This window comes from Dysidea avara, chromosome 2 (genome assembly GCF_963678975.1).
Source record: "Dysidea avara chromosome 2, odDysAvar1.4, whole genome shotgun sequence".
In the NCBI taxonomy this organism is placed as follows: domain Eukaryota; kingdom Metazoa; phylum Porifera; class Demospongiae; order Dictyoceratida; family Dysideidae; genus Dysidea; species Dysidea avara.
In genome coordinates, this window is record NC_089273.1 from 50,060,455 (window position 1) to 50,079,905 (window position 19,451).

The following is a 19,451-nucleotide window of genomic DNA, read 5'->3' on the forward strand; positions in this document are numbered from 1 at the left end:
GTCTGACAGGTGCCATTTGGCATACCACAGTACGTACAATACATTCTTCATGGACTTACCAGTGTCCTCCTTTGTGTCCCATTCATCTTTGCTGACAGTGATAAGTGTCGATTTGGCAATAGCATGTAATTTGTAATGGAAATTGTCCATATTTGTCATAGTGGCTATTTTGATAGCAGAAGTGCTTTTCAAACAGTTCTTGATTTGTACTGCTATGTAATATAGCCGACAACGAAGTGTAATGGATACTTTACTTTTCAGACGATAATTGATATAACTGGGGTGTGTAGCACCATTTCTTTCCATATGCGTAGATTACGGAGGTCCTTTTCAAACAGTTCTTGATTAGAAATGCTGCATAACAGGTTGAAAATAGCTGACAATGAAGCATAATAGATACTTAATTCACTTTTCAGGTGATAATTGGGGCGTGTGGTGCCATTTCAGATGCGGTATGCATGGGTTCACCAGTCATAATAATTATTTACAAAAAAAGTTAACAAACAAGTACACAGAAAAATTTGTAATTATCAACTAGAGTAGGGACCATAGCACATCAATAAAAAATACTGAAACAAGCTGGGGTAGTGCACGATATTAAAACACAGTAAAACAATAAGAACTGTAGTATCCCTACTGTGCTCAAGATACCATAATGGAAATGCACAGTAGGGATATAACACTTCTTATTGCATTACTGTGATTTAATATCTTGCACTACTCCAGCTTGTTTCAGTACTTTTTATTGATGTGCTATAGTCGCTACTCTATAGATGAAAATTCCAAATTTATCTGTATATTTGTATAATACACTGATATAGCTAACGTACAGTAATATCTCCACAAATATAAATTGCTTGTCGTATTTTCCATCGCATAAATTTATTGAACAAAAAAAACAGTTGAGCAAGGATAACCAAATATCAATGCTTAAGTTTTATTCAAGACACTAGTATTGTGTATACATAATTATTTATATATGCATCTATCATTATAATTATTAAGTTTCAGATCAGGAAAACAGTTAATCTAAACCAATACAAGAAGGTTGGCAGCTCATTATTCATTACTGCCTTGTATGCACCTAATAGCCTATTAGCCGAATGCTCTATAAGAGTTTTTTAATTAGTAATTACTAGCTACTTCCATACACCCATTAATATTGAGATAATGGAATAAAAATATAATATTGCATGATTTTGTAATAATGACCAAATTAAGGGAGTGACATATCAATGCAGGAGGTTACCTGAAACACAATAATAAGTGGCCGTAAATGACAAGGAGTGGTCAGCATGATTATGAAGATTATATCAAAAAACACAAAACAAAATTAGAAGAAATCATACAATTCTCTTTTACTAATAGCAATCCACATGTTCTATACATCATAACTGAATGATATCCGAGACTTTGAAGTGATTCCCAAAGGAGAGGAGCTTGATTGATGACTTGTGGGTATTATTTTCTGTAATGACAGTTTTCCAGTGATCTGACTACATGCTGTAAACCCTGCAGTATCTGGTAGTGAAGAATCATAATCAATATCCTTGTGGGAACTATCACTCTGTAACAATATTTCTTCTGGTTCATTAGGTAATTTCTCAGAGCTATAACATTTGGATAGAGACATACTTTTCTGGACAGAAGAACTTGGTCCATCAGTTGTTTTCACTGGTACGTAATGCTTCACTATAGGAGCTGACGAGGTACTAAACTGCTGTTTTATAATAGGTCCAGTTTGTTGGCTTAAAAGAGATTGATTAGCACTAATTGTGGCATGAGCTGGGCCACCGTCATCACTTATACTGGGTGAACTGCTCATGTAACTGCTTCTATTATTGAGTTCATCACTACTCAAGCTACAGTTAGAATCCATTGAATGAAACACTTCAGACCCTGTCTGTGATGACTGAGATGATATTCCCAATTCAACACTTCCATATGACCCCAACGATGATATGGGTGAAGAACGACATAGAAACTTGGGTATTTCAATTATGTCTGATCGTGGCTGCAGGTTTTCACTGGCTTCTTTGCTAGATATTGACTGTTCTCCACTACTGGAACAGGTAGCCTTCGTAGAGTGCATATCCACATACTTGCGCTACAAAACATCAATTTAAAGTTTGAAAATGTAAATTATTACAAACTATTTATAATACATGTAATAGCTGTAACTAAGGGTATGAGTGAATTACCTGAAATATATGCGTGAGCACAAGTGCCACTAGGCCCAAGTGTGAGTTAGGGATGAGCCTATTTTGCTTTTTTTTCTACCTATTTTTCTTTCCAGCAATTCTTTTATTTTTCACCTATTTTGCTCAATATTTTGCTCAAAATTTTTCTATTTTGCTAAAAATTAATTGTAGTATATCTAGCTTACAAGCATGTGTGACTGCTCTATTAGAATATTTCGTACCTAGTGACTGCTCTATTAGAGTATCTCGATCTTTAGTCACCATTTCCTATGAGCATATGTTGTCCTAATACTATGGGTGACTGTTCTATTAGAGTATCTCGATTTTTATCATACAAAATGTGCCAAGTTGCCATTCCTTGGTGCCCATTTTTCCAATTTTCCACATTTTTCCAGCATTTTGCTCTTTGCTTTTACCAACGTATTTTTCCAAAAATTTTGCAAGCAAAATCGGCGCATCCCTAGTGTGAGTGCATACTATATTTCAGGCAAATCACAAATGTCAATGCACAACTAATAATTCCACTTGGGTGATTCACCTACAAGTGTGGAACACTGCAGGAATGCATCAAGAATGCATTTATCTATTAAACGCGCATAGGCCTATATATAGGCAAATTACGCATGCCCCTTGAAAACGCATAAGCCTATTTATAGGCTTTTACTCATGGCCGTAAACAAATTGCTGTAACTTTTGAAGCATTCATCATATGGCTTTGTAATTTGTGCCATTCTACTCATGATGTAATAAACATTAAAATGATACCTAGGGGTTTACCCTATGGCCAAAATATAGGAATCAAAGCTTGTTGTGAAAATAATTCTTCACAAAGAACCACTTAGAAAATAATCCATAATTTGTTGCCAGTTGGTCCAAATCACTGCAAACAAGTATTAGTCAAATCGCCATTCAATAGCTAATCCAACAACTGAATGTGTTACAATATAATACTCTCAATAACACCTTGATGTATTATTTTGAAATATGTCAAGCGATTAGCCAATAGAATTAGTTCACTTGTTTGTCAAGGTACCTTGATAAAACCTGTAACACTAATTTGATTGGCTAAAATAGTGTGGTGTGTTTCTATTAGAAGTAAATGTCCAATTTGACAACTAGTGTTACCATAGTGATAGATGCCCCATGGCATAGCAACAATATGGTTGCTAAGTAACCATTGCTAAAGTAAACGTCATTTTGATACCATAGTAATGGTTGCTAGGCAACGGTTGCTAAGTGTGATTGGTCTTTTAGTAGTTATTTTTGAATTTCTGTTGCCTAGTAACAGTTGCCATGGTTGTCGGATTAATTTGCAATAGGACGGATGGCTGTGGTATTCAGGATTAATAGTGCGAGCATTGTAAACAGGAAGGAGTAAAATAGTGCGAGGTGAAGCTGAGCACTATTTCCTTCCTGTTTACAATGTGAGAACTATTAATCCCGAATACCACAGCCATCCGTCCTATTACATATACAAATAAGGCTATATGCAGGTCACGTGATTAAACCCACAATCAATAGGACTATTGAGATGAAGAATGCCCAGTTGCAATAAAGGGAGACACCATTCTTCTTCGCTTTATAACAAGTAAGCTTTGTTGTTATGGTGGTTATTTAGCCTTCACAAGTAGGCCAATGAAAAAGCTTTCTATTGAAGTATGATTATAGGCTAATAGAGTTAGGAAAGGCTATCTTACCTCATCACATAAGTTTGTTTTGTGTAAACACACATCTTTAAAAGTTCCGTGTGCATTTAAGGCTTACTTCCTTAAAAGTTCATGCATGTTTAAGGGTTATATGGGACCATGTGAATTTCGATTGTGGATAACATATTTAAGAACAACAACAAGGTATTGCTGAGGCCAACCATAATCATTTTTTTATGATATCAACACAAACATGTAAGTACATGTATAAACCAAGGCTACAAGGTGTATTGCACTTATATACAGTACACCCCTCTTCCTCAGTCATCGGAAGTTTACAAGTCAGTCAATGTTCATTGCTTCATAACAAGTAAGCTTCTGTTGCTCCAGTCATTATTTAACATTCCCCAAGTAGACCAATGTATAACTTTTCCTTTGATGTGTAATTTTAGGCTAATAGAGTCACCTCTCCATATAACTAATTATGTAAACACATATTTCTTAAAGGTTTGGGTGGATTTAAGGTGAGGGGTCAGCAACCAACCAATTAGCACCAAAAATCGCCTACGAGATTTCAGATGTTAGCAAAGATTTCAAGATATCTGAAAATTGTTGCAGAGATTTCCATGGATTTTTGGAAAGGTTTCAGAGAAAACTGCATGTAATTTCCTGACATATCCAATAGATTCCGGAAAATCTGCAATAAAAGATTTCAGATTTCAACACTTTAGTAAATATTTTCTAAACTGACCTATGAAATTTTAAGCTTGTTGCTGACCCCTCGATTTAAGGCTTGTTGATTCTTAAAATTTTCATGCATGCTTAAAACTTCATTAGAAAAACAACACAATTGAGCTCCTTAGCTTTAAGTGAGTATTTAGATACATGATTACTAAACAGTTCTGTGCATTACATGGTTAGTGTTTCCTGATTTGGTAACTTGCCCAGTGGGTGCTATGAATATGGTTAAATGTTTATAGCTAGTACAAAACCCTGGCAGTAATTTAGCTACAAAATATCATGCAGTGTAGGGAGTCGGTAAGGGACAAACACATTATAATTATTATGTAGTCCACAACGGTAGCATGCTACCTAACTGACTTGAAAACTTACTCTTGATTCAGGTGATTTGTTACTCTCAGCTAAGAAGTCTTCCAGTGTAATTATTGATTCAGAATGTGGCATAGAATAATCTCCATTTCGTGAACACTCACTCTGTCTTCCATTTCTACTATTCTTTACTCCACGTGTCAAGTCAACCTCAGGAATCTTTGAGTGTACAATATCATCATCTTGTAGTGATGACAAGTGAGCATTGGTACAATGTGAGTTACTAGTAGCAGATGTAACAACTTCATTCTCAGGGTTTTCTAGTACCATAGTACCACTCTATAGCATATATAGATAGTATTTGTAATACATTAAATAGTACACTTGCTGACTTTAAATCTGTCTTTTATCTTTCGTAAGCCTCTTTTTACCATACCTTTCTTCTTTCTAAACCACAAAATGTAAAGCACACATCATACTATTGTAACATAACTGATTTGGCATGAGCTTTTCACAGTCATCTTTTACAGTTAGTATCTCTTTCTGCTGATGCTGCACCTGTTCAATCACTGCTGAATTGCTTTGTCCACTTTTACACTGTTTATCACTGTCACTGTAAAAAATAGAGGTATTGTTAGCTGAGTAATATATATATATATACTGTATTGTCATATCATATCAAGAGATACACTGTATGGTAGTATGTCATGTGACCAATGGACCTGGTATTAAATGGTCTTTTACCTGTGCTCTAGCTTTAAATTTAATCAGGATGATATTCATAAATATCCTTGCCATTTTCTACATACAAAGTTGGGCAAAATTTGAGCCAGTAAATCTCATGCATTTGACACATAATATACCAGCTCTCAATTAACATTTGTCACACCTACAAATTAGGTCAGAAGACTAATACATTTCATATTAAGGGGACACGCTACTAATGCCACTGACTTCACATGTGAAATGATGGTTTTCATTAATCTTTACTCTCTTTCCACTCCCTTTTGTATCAGCAGTGTTGGGCAAGTTACTTTGTAAAAGTAACTAGTTACATATTACATATTACTTGCAACTGAACTATTTAGTTACAGTTACATATTACCCATAAAATAAAGTAACTATAATAATATTACATATTATATTACTTTGTGTCCACAGCCTTAAGCTGTCACGTGCGAAACTACCACCTTTTCACGTGACATATGTTCAAATCTTGGTTATAAGTGAGAAGCTGGTGAATAAGCTTCATTCAGTAGGCTTCATTACTTCGTTGTGGCTAGGCATTACTCAGTGGATTACTAACGAGATCAGTAACTTCGTTACTTGTAGTAATAATATTACGTAATATTAGACTCGTTACAGTAACTATATTACATAGGTAGCGTGTTACATTTGTAAGTAAAGTAACTTGAGTTATATTACCTGTTTTTATAGCGTATTCGTTATATTACTTAGTTACCACAAAAGTAATAATATTACGTAACGTGTTACATAAATAACGCGTTACTCCCAACACTGTGTATCAGATGTGTTTGTGGTACTTAAAAGTCACCAACTCCATTTAGAAATATTGACATTAAGACTCGGTTTAGTGTTCTTGACCAAAAGTATGGGAATTCTACCAATTTTGGATCTAGTCTCTCAGTTTTAACACTATATTTCTTATATTTTGTCCTCTTCTACCTAAGTATATTTGTACCAAAACTATGGAAGTAATTTTTTGAAATATTCGTTATTGAATTCTCTAAATTGTCTATGAAAAACAGTGATCTCCTTTTTTGAAGCCTTAGTAGTCATATTTTAAAATCTGTTCCCATACTTTTAAAGATAATACTATTTCAAACCACTACAAGCATTTTTGGGGAGTTTCACAATTAACCGTAGGAGAAGAATCAATTTTAGCACAAAAACTACAGTATTTTGTAAACACGCCATAAAATGTACATGCTTTAGAGGATTTCACTCAGATTTGCACTAAACAGAAGTTTAATGACTCGGCTAAAACATGAGTTATTCATCAGGTGGGGAACAGTACCTGTGTTGGCTTTACAACTTCAATAATAAAACTAGAGATGGGCAATTATTCAATTATCGTGATAATCATGATTATTTTATTGCCAATAATCGACATCGTGTACTTTTCATTGACTAGTGAAAATCGAAATCCGCAATTATCACACAATAATCGTGATAGAGAAATATTTGTTAATTTTCAGCATAATTTTATCATTTTATTAACAATTCATGATGTGTTTAGTATTGTGTAATACAAGAGGACAATAACGGTGATAATCATGATTTGTTCATGACAATAATCATATGGCAAAATGTCAATATCGCCCATCACTAAATAAAACACAATTTTATTAATGGAAGCCATAGGACATAGTTTGCATGCCCCAAAGAATACAGTATATTTCAGGCCCGTATGCAGGAATTTCAAATGGGGGGTTCTACATTGAAGTGGTAGGCGATCCCAGACACTGAGAAAGGTTTAATATATACCTCAAATTGCTTAAATGCAGAAATGCATCATGTGCACTGATTAAACAAACTTCTCACACATCATTGTGTTGATACAAATTCCACTCAACATGGGCCCATCACACACTAATACAAACAAGAGATTAAAATATGGTTGTAGTGCATGTACACTCCATCATTTCTAAGACTGCTCAGGGTCATTAATTTCAGCTATAAGCTAAACCTTACATTTCACCATTGTCCAAACATGGATGATAACCACAATAAGGTTACTATGAAAACAACTGACAGACTCACACACTTGACACTTTAGAATTCATATCATTGGATGCAACAAGCCAGGCTTACTTGTGTTATAGTTGTTGTTATAGTTAACAGTCTATCAGTCACAGTGTCCATCAAGTCTGGTGCTCATCATTGCTATTCCAGGCTCTTATTAGAAAACATTTAACAAATTACGATTGAAATTAATCGAAATAATATTAATAATAGCTCTCAGCGCAGTATGGTCAAGGATGGCTTGATGGATAGCCTTATTAACTGTAAGTAGTATAATAGAAGCCTTAGCGATAGAGAGAAAACCACTGTCTGTATTCATGCATCATTAAAGCGCTATTGTTAATACCCGCGGTTCAGCTGGTAGAAGCCATGAAAGGCGTGTAATGAATGCTAGAACACAGATTATAGTTGAAAAGATCGTTTTACAGTAAAAATAAAATTTCCAGTTCAGGTCGAACCCCCTCTGGGTACAGGCCTAATTTTTAAAAGCTATGACAAATTATACAAACTTTCAAAATGGATAATTTCAATGTGTTGTAGTAGTAATGCAACTATTTGTATTTGGTTGCTTTTACTGCAGAAAAACAACTGTTCTAGGTGTGTGGTACATGATCTAGTGATCTTTTACTAAAAACACAGCCAAAAACCAAACTAACCAATTACTGAATCCTTTGTAATTTCAACACAAGGAACTACACAACAAAAATATCTTAGGCTTCTGGAAGCAGTTTTTAAAGTTATTGTTTGTAAAGACATTTTGTTGACCTTGTAGTACTTTCTGAGAGTGAGACAAGTTTTATCAAGGCTGTCATTTGGAAGAGACATGCCAAAACTGCTTCCATAGGCCTAATAAATTAATGCACAGCCCATAGAGCCAAAAGCTTCTGCTGTATTGCGCAGCAGACAAAGCACGGCAGTGACAGCTGAAGTGTAAGCAATGCTTGGCTTACTTGTGTCTACAGCAACTTGGTAGTGTACACGGTGCTGCTCAAACGTAATGTCGCACTCGCTCGCACCACTCGATTGGTAGTGATTAAAAAACTTGCTAATTAAAGGGTGTGGCACCCGTTTCCTTCGCGAGTATTCATCCCATTTCGTATGGAACGAATACTCGCAAAGGAAACGGGTGCCACACCCTTTAATTAGCAAGTTTTTAATCACTCGCAATCGAGCAGTGAGAGTGCGACGTTATGTTTGAGCAGTACCGTAGTTACACAAAACATTAAATATGAAGAGCTTCACATTTACTTTAAGCTTTTCACCCAGCTACACTGGTTTTGTGGTCCTCTCAAAATCTTCAATAGGTGTTCAAAATTTTGAATTGTTGCCCCTGACTACGCCAAAACCTTACAAGAAAGACAACTAGCAAAAAAACCCTGATATTTTATTACAGTTTGTCATATCATTTTTAGGAATATTTTTACAAAACGTTTCATTGTACAACATTGTAAATATTAAACCTGTTGTTTTTCTGATCTTCAAGGTGTTGGTCAAAAATATCAAGTGTTTTCAACAATATCTTTTCATTCTGTGACAAGAAATAATATCTCATGCAAGAAAAGATGCAAGCATTATTACTATAATATATACATGTACTATATATTAATTTTGGTTAAAGAATGAATTTAATTAGTAAAATTACAAATTTAATCCTAGCTAGAGGAAACCTATAGCCTATACTTATACATAGTTCAGTCAAGAGTTCACAATAACACAAGTATAATAATTCTTGTTTCAGCTTTTCAACTGTAAGACAATCACACAAATGTGGTTCATACTTGTAGATGATGAAGATGGAGTCGCTCATTCTCCTCTCTGAGTATACAAATTTGTTGCTCTTGCATCTGGTGAACAAAGGAATGACAGAAATGCATGTCAATCAACTGACCAAAACAACATTATCACAATAATTAGCTATAGACTATGATATATATAGAGACAATTATGCTTTGGAAATTAAGAAATGTTGAAAACTCAAGCCCATTATGCTCAAAATTGTGCTTTCATAAATATGCTATAGAGAGATGACTGTTTCATTCAAAATTTCATAACTGCTGCATTAGAATAGATGACTGCTTTATTAGAGTATCCGTATAAATTTTTTAAGTACTACAGCATACAGTATAAATATTATGAACATCAGTCTTAATGTGTACTGTATTTATTCCTTGCTTTCTGTTAGCCACACCAGTATGCATTTCATCTTGAAATCACTGGCAAGGCTTAATGCTTGGTGTTCTAGCTAGCCTATTATGCACTAGAAGAATTGGCACAAACCACATAATATTAACAGTATTCACCACTGACCAAACAGTGCATAATTAATGCCTTTAATTTACAGAAACAAAATTAAGGATCAACTGAACTACTAACCTGATAGCACTTCCACATCTTATTTATCATTGTCACAAGCTCAGACACTAATTGTGGGTTCTCCATTATCTCCTGTTGTGTGTAACATTCCTAAACAACATTTTAAACGCATTACATATCTACAGCATAACAACAACAACACCTCATCATAAACTGCTCCCATTTTTTCTCTAATTCTAGTCAACTCAGTTATAACACTTATGGATGGAGATGAATCTCTACAAACATCATTAATAGCAGATTAGCTGTTACATATTATATCATACCTTTCTAAGTGTTTATAATTCATGTTACATGCATATTTCCTTGTTATCTGAGATCTCCCATGATTCTGTTCATCTTTATCTTCCAAGTGCTCTGCAGCTTCTAAACTTTTCTTGTGCTCTAATGGTTTGATCTGATCCTGTTGGGTCTCCTTCACAATGGATCCTTCCATCTCAGCTTCATTGAATAATCCATTCTCCACAGGACTATTATGGATTTGATCATCTTTTAGCTGTTAAAGATACCACATGACAAGAAATGGAGATATTGTATGAAATACTACTATGATGCAATAATCATTTTGTTACTCAGTTATCGTGTCACTACAGATGGTAATGACAGGTTAGAAATATAATTATGATACCGCTAAATGATGTGTTTTGACAATTGATGTAAAACCTTACATGCACCAGACTGTTTTATTAGAGTATATACATATTAAATATTCGGTATGAAACTGTCCCCTCCTATTGGTCAAACCTTCCTACCTTGTGTAAAGAAAGTTATTTCATTACAATTATTTGACATTATGGTGAAAATATGCATGACCTAGTGTATAACCAGCAATGACTTACATCATTTTAAACCAGGCAATCGCCCACAGCCGGTCAAAGGCCGGCTGCGCCTGGTTTACTGAATTGTTTTCGTAAAAGTGTGTGTGTATGTGTGTGTGTGTGTGTGTGTGTGTGTGCGTGTGCGTGTGCGTGTGTGTGTGTGTGCGTGTGTGTGTACCTATCTACCTATGCTTGTCCGTACGCTCCCATGTGACCAAAATCGTTAAATAATCGTAAAAGCAGCTTTTACGTAAGAAGAAAAAGCGAAATGAAGTCTGTATTAAACTTCTGCACAGGTGAACTTTGCTCTGAGGTGGTTTCTTTTTGGCAGACTGAAATATGGATGTGGCGACTTTCCTCAGACTTTGTAAACTACCTTCCCTTTGAGGTTTTCAGGCATTTAACAATTGAAAAACAATGGTGCAGGCCTCGTATACTACCAGAATAGCCTATCACTTCGAGTTAAAAGGGGGCGTATCCCTTACATACACGAACAAAAATGAAGAGCAGCTTTGAGGCTTTGTCGAGAATATTTGTGGGAAAAAACACGATAGTCAAACTATAAAACAGTTGAAGATACTTCTGTGCGTAATATGTTGGTAAAAGCGGTTTGTTTAACAAGCACTTCCCTAGCAGTGCATAGCAATATAATTAAACAAATTACGAAAATTTCATGAATTATGAAATACGAGAATTAGCTTAAAATATTATTGCACAACCCAAAACTACCCTATTGTAAAATAGTAATACATAGTTGGTTAATTCATAGTAGCATATACTATCTATGGTTAATTCCGTTGAGTTAGCTAGCTGCATGGCACCTAGTTTTTAGAAGTAGCACATCAACTTGTTTCTCAAAACTTTTTTTCACATTTCACAGGGGGCCCTAGCCTACGATTAATTTAAGCAGCTCCCAGTACACAGTAAATTTACTGCACAACTACAATAAAAGCCTTATGTAGCTACACAGGACTAACACAACCACAAAAATGCAGTATACTATACTGGTTTGTCTGGAGGAGGGTTGTGATTTTATCATACTTGTGGACAATTGCAAGGTCAATCACTATTTGAACACAGCGTGACGTGGGATAAGATATTTAAACTTTGTTCAGTATCTAGACTAGACAAGTGGGCAGTTAAAAGGAGTGATTTCTACTCATCCGCACAGCTGCCAGATGACAGCTTTCTGCCACAGCATGAACGCATAAAATGTCTTCGCTCAGTAAAAAGAAGCTAGAGTGACAAGCCAAGAAAATACTGGTCATGAAGATTGAATTGTTATTTAAGGGTGCTGGGATGGCACCTTTTGTACACGTGATAATTCCCACAATGCGAGCAGATCCAGGGGGGCCGTGCCCCCTTCAGAACTTTTTATAGTGTTGCTCATTGAACATAGCTAGGAACCTTAGACATAATTCAAACATTTTTGATGCAGTTTATGACTGTACAATATAATAAATCTGCCTCTAGGAAATTTTTACCCATATAGGCATAGCACAAGAGCAACTAGGTGTGTTCCACAGTGAAGCCGTATTTGTTACAATTTGTTGCGAGTTGTATTGACACACACTGTTTAATTATATCAGTATCCAGTGGTGCAGACCATTTCATCATCGATGAGAAGAATCCAGATAAAATTATGATATCCTGTTTGCATAATATTCTGAAAAATTGTGAGCCTGTAACAGTTAGAAACTTCACAGAAAGTGAGGCAGATAAGTATATACAAATTAATAGTAAATTATCATTTTCTGAGATCAAAAACCTTAGTGGAAGCAATCCATATTTGTTATCCCATGCTTGTCATGTTGATGGTACAGAGGAATATTCAAGTAGAGTAGATGGATTGGTGATGGAATTTATAAGCACTAACCTTGATGGTCTGAAGTCTGATCTCAAGTTCCTCGTACAGTATTTTCTAAAGAACCATGTGCTGAAATGTTGGCAGTTTGCATACTGTGCAAGTAGTGATGAAACACTGGATGAGGATGAGCTGAAACAGTATAAAACAACATGGCTGCATAAGCATTACCTTACTGTGCTGGAAAAATAGTTGTAGCCAAAGTAATAGAAGATCAGGATATGGGACTCAATACAGAAGAGGGTAAAGATCAGAGTACAGGACAAGAATCATCATCAAAATCAGTACTCAGATGGAACTTCCCAACAATGGGAAAGTGTTTTTAGGCATACTTGAGAATTTTGTGCGAGAGTCCACTGCAGATACTCTTCAAACACTTTGTAAAAAGGAGCACAGTTTTGCAGGCTACTGGTTCGAGTCAATGTTTTATCAACATTACAATAAATCACCATCACCATTATTTGTTGAGTGCGAGACGTCTCCAGGCAAGTTAACAACAAAAGAATTGTGCCTTGAATCAGAGATCTCCCTGAACTCACCACCTTCACAATTGTGCATCCCAGCCATTTATATGAACTTAGGAGTCACCACCCAATTGTTGACAGTGTGGGTAGATTACAAAACACAGAAAAGAATAATTGGCTTGTATTTATTCAAGTCTCAATACAAGCCTATGAAGATCATAAAAACATGTGTGACATGTTTCAAAAGCCCCCATCCAAACAGCATGTACCACAAGAACTGAAAGGTGTTAAAGGTAACATGTCACTATACTCGTTCTACAGAACCTTGTTTAATATAAAAAGGCAAATGTTATGCTGCTATCTGAGGAGACTGCTGAGAAGTAGAAGATCATATTGCCAACTTTGCAGCAAAGTATTAAAGAACTTAGATTCATCAATAAAGAACTTAGATTCATCAATCAAAAACTACATGTTGCCGTATTGTCAACGAGCTCAACATTGTTTCGTGTTATGAAAGACTTTCCAAATTCTATTGGTTAACCTACTTTAAGAAACAATTGATTACACAAAGTACTATTACTTTATAGCTACTTCAGTATTTAAGTAAGTAAATTTAAGGAACTTACTAACCCCCATATGCGGACTTGGGGTGTGGTGGGTGCAACCCTGTATAGTACGTACATAGGTTTTTATATCTTATAAACCACTGAAATGTCACTGAACTCTAGAAATAGTAGGTTAGAGCACCCTCTACATTTAGAAATCAAGATACTCTAATAGAACAGTCATTAAAACAGTCAAGAGATTAAACAACTGAAACACCTGTTCTAAACTGAGTTACTGACTCTATCCACACAGTAGTGAGTATGGAAATTCTCTGGAGATGAAAAGTCATGCAGCTACACACCACATTTCAGGATTATTGGTGATGCTTGTACAGTGGACCTTATATGCTATAATTCTGTTTTGCAGCTTGAACATTCAATAACAAACTTTCAACTTAATTTCAGCCAAAATTAGCACCAAAAATCATTCTCCAAAGATCATTTTTTCAAAACTTCCTTATAGACTTTATAGTTACTACCAGCTCAGCAGCATTCATGCTTCCAGCATTGAATTTTCGTATATTTTAGGTAAAATTGCCACCAAATTCAATATCAGAAAAATAATTTACTTGAGGAATCCTAACACTACTGGAAGCAATAAAAATATTTAAAATAAGAAATAGGAATCGCTGAAAAAAGCCACGAAACAAGAAGGGATCGCTGGGGTGGTAATGTAAACCACAAATCCTTATTTTGACTCTCTAAAATCCCTATTTCTTATTTAATATGTCTAGTTTGTGTACTTTTTTCCAAATCCATTTGTGGATTATAAGTTAATTGACACATTAGTGTAGTAAGCTAACAGAGATTCCTCAGTTTAAAAGGTTAACTCATTAACTAGATATCTTAATGAATTATTAATTTTGTAATCTATGATAAAGACTGTATTCTCATCCTGATTTGTACACACACACAAAATATAAGGCAGGATACATTAATTCCTAGTCTATTCAGTGTCTCAGCCATCATCGCCACACTTGGTGTCATTGCTGAAAACACACTGCTATATGAGCTAGCTACCTGTCAGAAGAATTGCTGATTATGCACCTATCATCGGTATATGTATAGGAGACGGTGTTGATGACAGCACAGGAGACTTGAACAAGAACAAGATGTCTTAGGTGTTTATTCTAACAGAAGGACAAGAATGATACTCTATGATACAACTCATACAAGTTATAAGAATGGTAACTGTTAGTGTCATAATTCCTTTAGAGTTCAATTTTTTTTTTTCAAAAGAGAAGATAAGTGATATAACAATGCATACATCAAGCATGTGCACTATAGGTGTAGGGTTGTCTAGCAGAATAGGTAGTGAAGAGATAGCTATACATTGTAGCTGTAGTGCTATTATTGTAGCGATGACACTTTACAACACCTTTATATAGATGTACGTATGAACAAGGCTGCATGCAGCAGCAACCATGTGAGTTCACTGAGTTGGTGTTACTCAAGCTAAATAGGAGGAGGTGGCTAAGCCTGGCCGAAAAGTCTTCCTATGCCGGTGTCTGCATGTACAAATCACAATGTCACTACTAGTGGCCAGTGGCGTAGCCAGTCTTACATGACTACCACGAATTTGGCAGTCATTACCCATGCAGGAGTGCTTTAAACTGGCATATTGAGTTCCAATTACCAGGACTTAGACTGAGCTCGGTGGATCGGTATAGCCTGCTAGCAGCAGTGCATCATAAAGTGGAACACCATAAGTATAGTCAGCAAAGTCTGGTTAGCATGTGGTCATAAATGCTTGCAACTGTCAATGTCACTAGCTGATTGGAGAATATGCTAGAGTAAGTACACAGTAGCCAGTTACAGTGATATAAGCACAGTAGCACACAATCCTCCCATATAAGACTGTCAGGCTTCACAACTGTAAGTTGTTTATGACATGGATACCATATGGGAGGGTTGTTGATGATATGTGGTTAGACAACAAAAATTAATATTTTTAAATGGCAGGGTTGTAATAAACACCCCACCCAACCTTTTTTTGTGTGAAAAGCAACCTTGATGTCAGCGCTACCATTTATCTTCCCCCTATAATGGACAAACAAAGCACTCACTATGATGGATGGGAAGAAGAATAAACTGGATACCTTGCGTGCGTGCTTGAACAGTTTCTCGTAGCGAAGACGGGCAGCTCACCATAGACCCTATTATGGCAATCTTGTAAGGTAAAAGAGTGCTGCACAACTTCAATCTGCCATCTACTAACGTTATAAAGACTATAGTCGAACAATACACATCCCTGAGCACACAAGATACCATAATTTTGATCTTCTATGGCTTCTTCCATATACGGAACAGCTGGAAATGGCGAAGAAGAACTTAGAAATTTATCAAGGTGGAGGCCAGTCAGCGATTTGTGGAGTACGGTTATTAATAAATGGGTCATGGACACACGGAAGGGCTCAGTGAATAAGGCTGTGTAGCTTTTATCGCGAAAAAGTGGAAGCCTTGGGCTATACACGAGTGAAACAAAATAATAATAATAATATTATGAATAATAATATGAACAATTTGAGTAAAATTTGCAATTTTTGAATTCTTCCAAATTTCGTCTAGACCATTTTTACTGCTATATCACCGTTTTTCTGAGTTCAGTGTTTGATAATAAGCCATCTGAGTGTTGTTTTATGCTCGAGTCTGCTTTCTAAGGTGACTACTCTATTAGGATTTTCAAAAATTCTCTGTGATCCCTATTTATGAACCCACTATTGTGGTTCATGATATTAGCTAATTCTTTCTAGTTCAGTATATAGCTACTATTAGCATTCATACTTCCAGTCAGTCATAATTGTCACCAAATTCAATCTCAGAATGTTATTCATTGAAAATTTCCTTAGGGAGCAGCCTAGGCCTTTATACACTACACTATTTCTGGTTTTTAACTCAATAGCTAATCTATGGCCAATGTCAAACTATGAATAAATTTCAGTCAAAATTGCTAACAAATTATATTAAAATTTCAAAATTTCCTTAGGGGGGAGATGCACACAGACCCCCTAGAAAACTCATGTTTCGCATTTCACGGAATGTGCCAAAGTACACTGCATGAGGAGTGACTTCTACCTTTGTGCCCCCTTAACAAAATCCTTCCTGTTAGCACATGTGATACATAGATCCCACAGTCTGCACAAAGCGATGCGAACACTACATGTAAGTACTGTACATGTAGTTCTGTGCTTTGATCTAGTTAGGCTGAGAAACAATAGGTAATTACTCATGCCATGCATGCATTTCTGTAAAAGGTGCATGTAGATATGATTACCACGTGATCACATGGAAGTAATATAGTTCAAGCTAGTTAGCTATGCAGTTGGTCCAGCTTCAGATTATTGGTCCAGCTCTGGCCTGACCAACAGGATCGTCTCCTTTGGCAGCCCCGTGGATGGGAACATATCAAAACATTTGTCAACTTTTACCATACATTATAAAAATTCGTAACATAAAATATATGCAAAAATGACACCATCTATTAAATACGGAGCCATAACTTCCGCATACCTTAATTTACGGAGATATGGTATGGCTCATCAGAGCCCTTGATCAATGGTGAATCGAGTGATATATAGGAATTTGTGAAGTTACAAAGAGAAAAGGCAGGATAGTGCCTTGTATTGCCAAATTACGCATTCAGATACATAATAAAACAGCAGGAAAACCCTGTTTTTTTCGTATGTAACTTGTAACTCGGTATAATAATTGGTTAGGCACTTACTTCGGGCGGATTCTTAATCAGCCAGTGTTGACACATAGAATGATACAAAGTTTAGCGAATTTGGTTGCAGGTTGCTTTTTGGGAGTTTTCCCACCCGAGTAATTAAATTCTCCAATATAAATTGCATGGGGGCACATACTATGTTGTAATCAATAGTAAATAAATCAGTGTCACTATGGTAACGCTACAGCATTACTTCAGGCGGAATCGAGTAGAGCAATTCAAGGGCTTTAAGTTTTTGTATAATGTCCTGTAGAGATTATGGATGCTAATGATTGCTTTTTTGTATTTTTGTATTACATACAAAATGTATGTATTTTACATAGGGCAAGAAATGATGGCTGTCAACAAGGTTTTTAACCTGCTGGTTTGACTAAGCTAAGACTACCAAAATCACATGGAGTTCATTTTAGCTGTTATAATACATAATTCATAAGAACTAATAGCAAAATTTGATGTTATGTAAAATTTTATTTTGACCACTTTGGTTTACAATTCCCAAGTTTTGATATGAAAATAGCCAGTCACTGTGCCAAGTTCAAAATGAAAGATTCCTCATCTAAAGCAACAAGGCCCCAGTATCACTAGGGCCAGCCCTGACACCTTGACTTCTCAGTCATGAACTATGGACAATTGATGACTTCACAAAACTCACGTCTTGGTGATTCACCCGCCCGGACATGACAATTAACAAGTCTTTCAACACTCAACAACGTCACCGCTGGTTACATTATAATCACTTATCAACGCTTAGCAACTGGTTTCTAACGAAGTTAACACCTTAGCACGTGTTCAAATATGGCGAACTTCGCTAAGAACTCGGGCGTGCCATAGAGCGTGTCAAAAGCCTTTACAAGATTCCTACGTACTATTCTAGTAATGATGAAGTAGTGTTTGTATTCATCAACAAGCAATACAGGTGTTTGCCCAAAGTGATTGCATCACTGATTGCATAGCTAACAACTCGTTGCCGAGCGGGCCAGCTGTGAATTACTCTAATGGAGCAGTCGCTTTTTTTATTCGTGAAATTTCAAAAATATTTACACTATCAGACAACTGCTTTTCAGTAGCTAAATCTCAAATAACAGGCTATACATATGCGATATGGGTCAGCATAGTTGGCTTAGTCATACCTACACCAGAATGACGTATTAACTTACATGTTGCATGAGTTTAAAGTCCCTAGCTTGAATGGCCATGGCTATTCATTGTTGACTATAGCATGAGTTCAAATGTTGCTCACTATACTGGTAGCGATTCCGGGAGAATTTTAAAATTAATGGAAATAGTTTTTATTTAGCATAGCCTTGTGTAGTACTCCCTAGGGATCTCATAAACACTTAGTTTTTAAAAATCCGTCATAGGATGGTGGAGTTATAAGCAATTTTGTCCTGGAAAATAGGCAAAATTTTCTCCATATCTTTCCATTGAAAATAGTCCCAAAATTTCACAATTGAATGAATGCTTATAACTGAACTTTGCAATAACATTTTGAACCTCTGTTTTCTGTTATCAATACCTTAATATATGGACCACAATGTAACCTTACTTGTAAGACCCTCTGAATAAAGGTCACCTCCATAGAAAGCCACTAAATAGTTGCATATATGCATTTAGGATCTTGCGGATGGCAAAGCAACATACACATGGTGAAGTGCAACCACTCTGTAGCAGTCACCTCCACTCAAAAATACAATGTGCATGTAAAGCAAGGAGTTGTACTGTTGATTTATAGTTGCTTAGCTATATGATTATTTTTTCTCTTAATGTACAGCTCCTTGACAGCTACCAAAATGGTGCATCAAAGAGATGAGCTATCTGTGATGCAGATTTGCTGACTTTTAGCATAGTAATATTGAAAACTACATGGACAGAAATGCTCACCTTGGTGTAACAAACATGTGCTGGGTTGTTTCTTGCAAAGAGAACATAACATTGTG

The 19,451-nt window shown here is 35.9% G+C and overlaps 1 protein-coding gene across 1 annotated transcript; it reads right to left on the reverse strand.

Moving 5' to 3' along the window:
• Positions 1-1,200: 1,200 nt before the first annotated feature.
• Positions 1,201-18,302, reverse strand: LOC136247560 (uncharacterized). Its single transcript, XM_066039312.1, has 10 exons — positions 18,167-18,302; positions 10,303-10,532; positions 10,179-10,254; positions 10,037-10,126; positions 9,442-9,507; positions 9,124-9,191; positions 5,391-5,504; positions 5,290-5,344; positions 4,961-5,236; positions 1,201-2,107 (listed from the first exon to the last, which is right to left on the reverse strand). Exons 1-10 carry the CDS (start codon positions 18,191-18,193, stop codon positions 1,382-1,384), a joined length of 1,728 nt encoding a protein of 575 aa, XP_065895384.1. The 5' UTR covers positions 18,194-18,302; the 3' UTR covers positions 1,201-1,381.
• Positions 18,303-19,451: the final 1,149 nt, after the last annotated feature.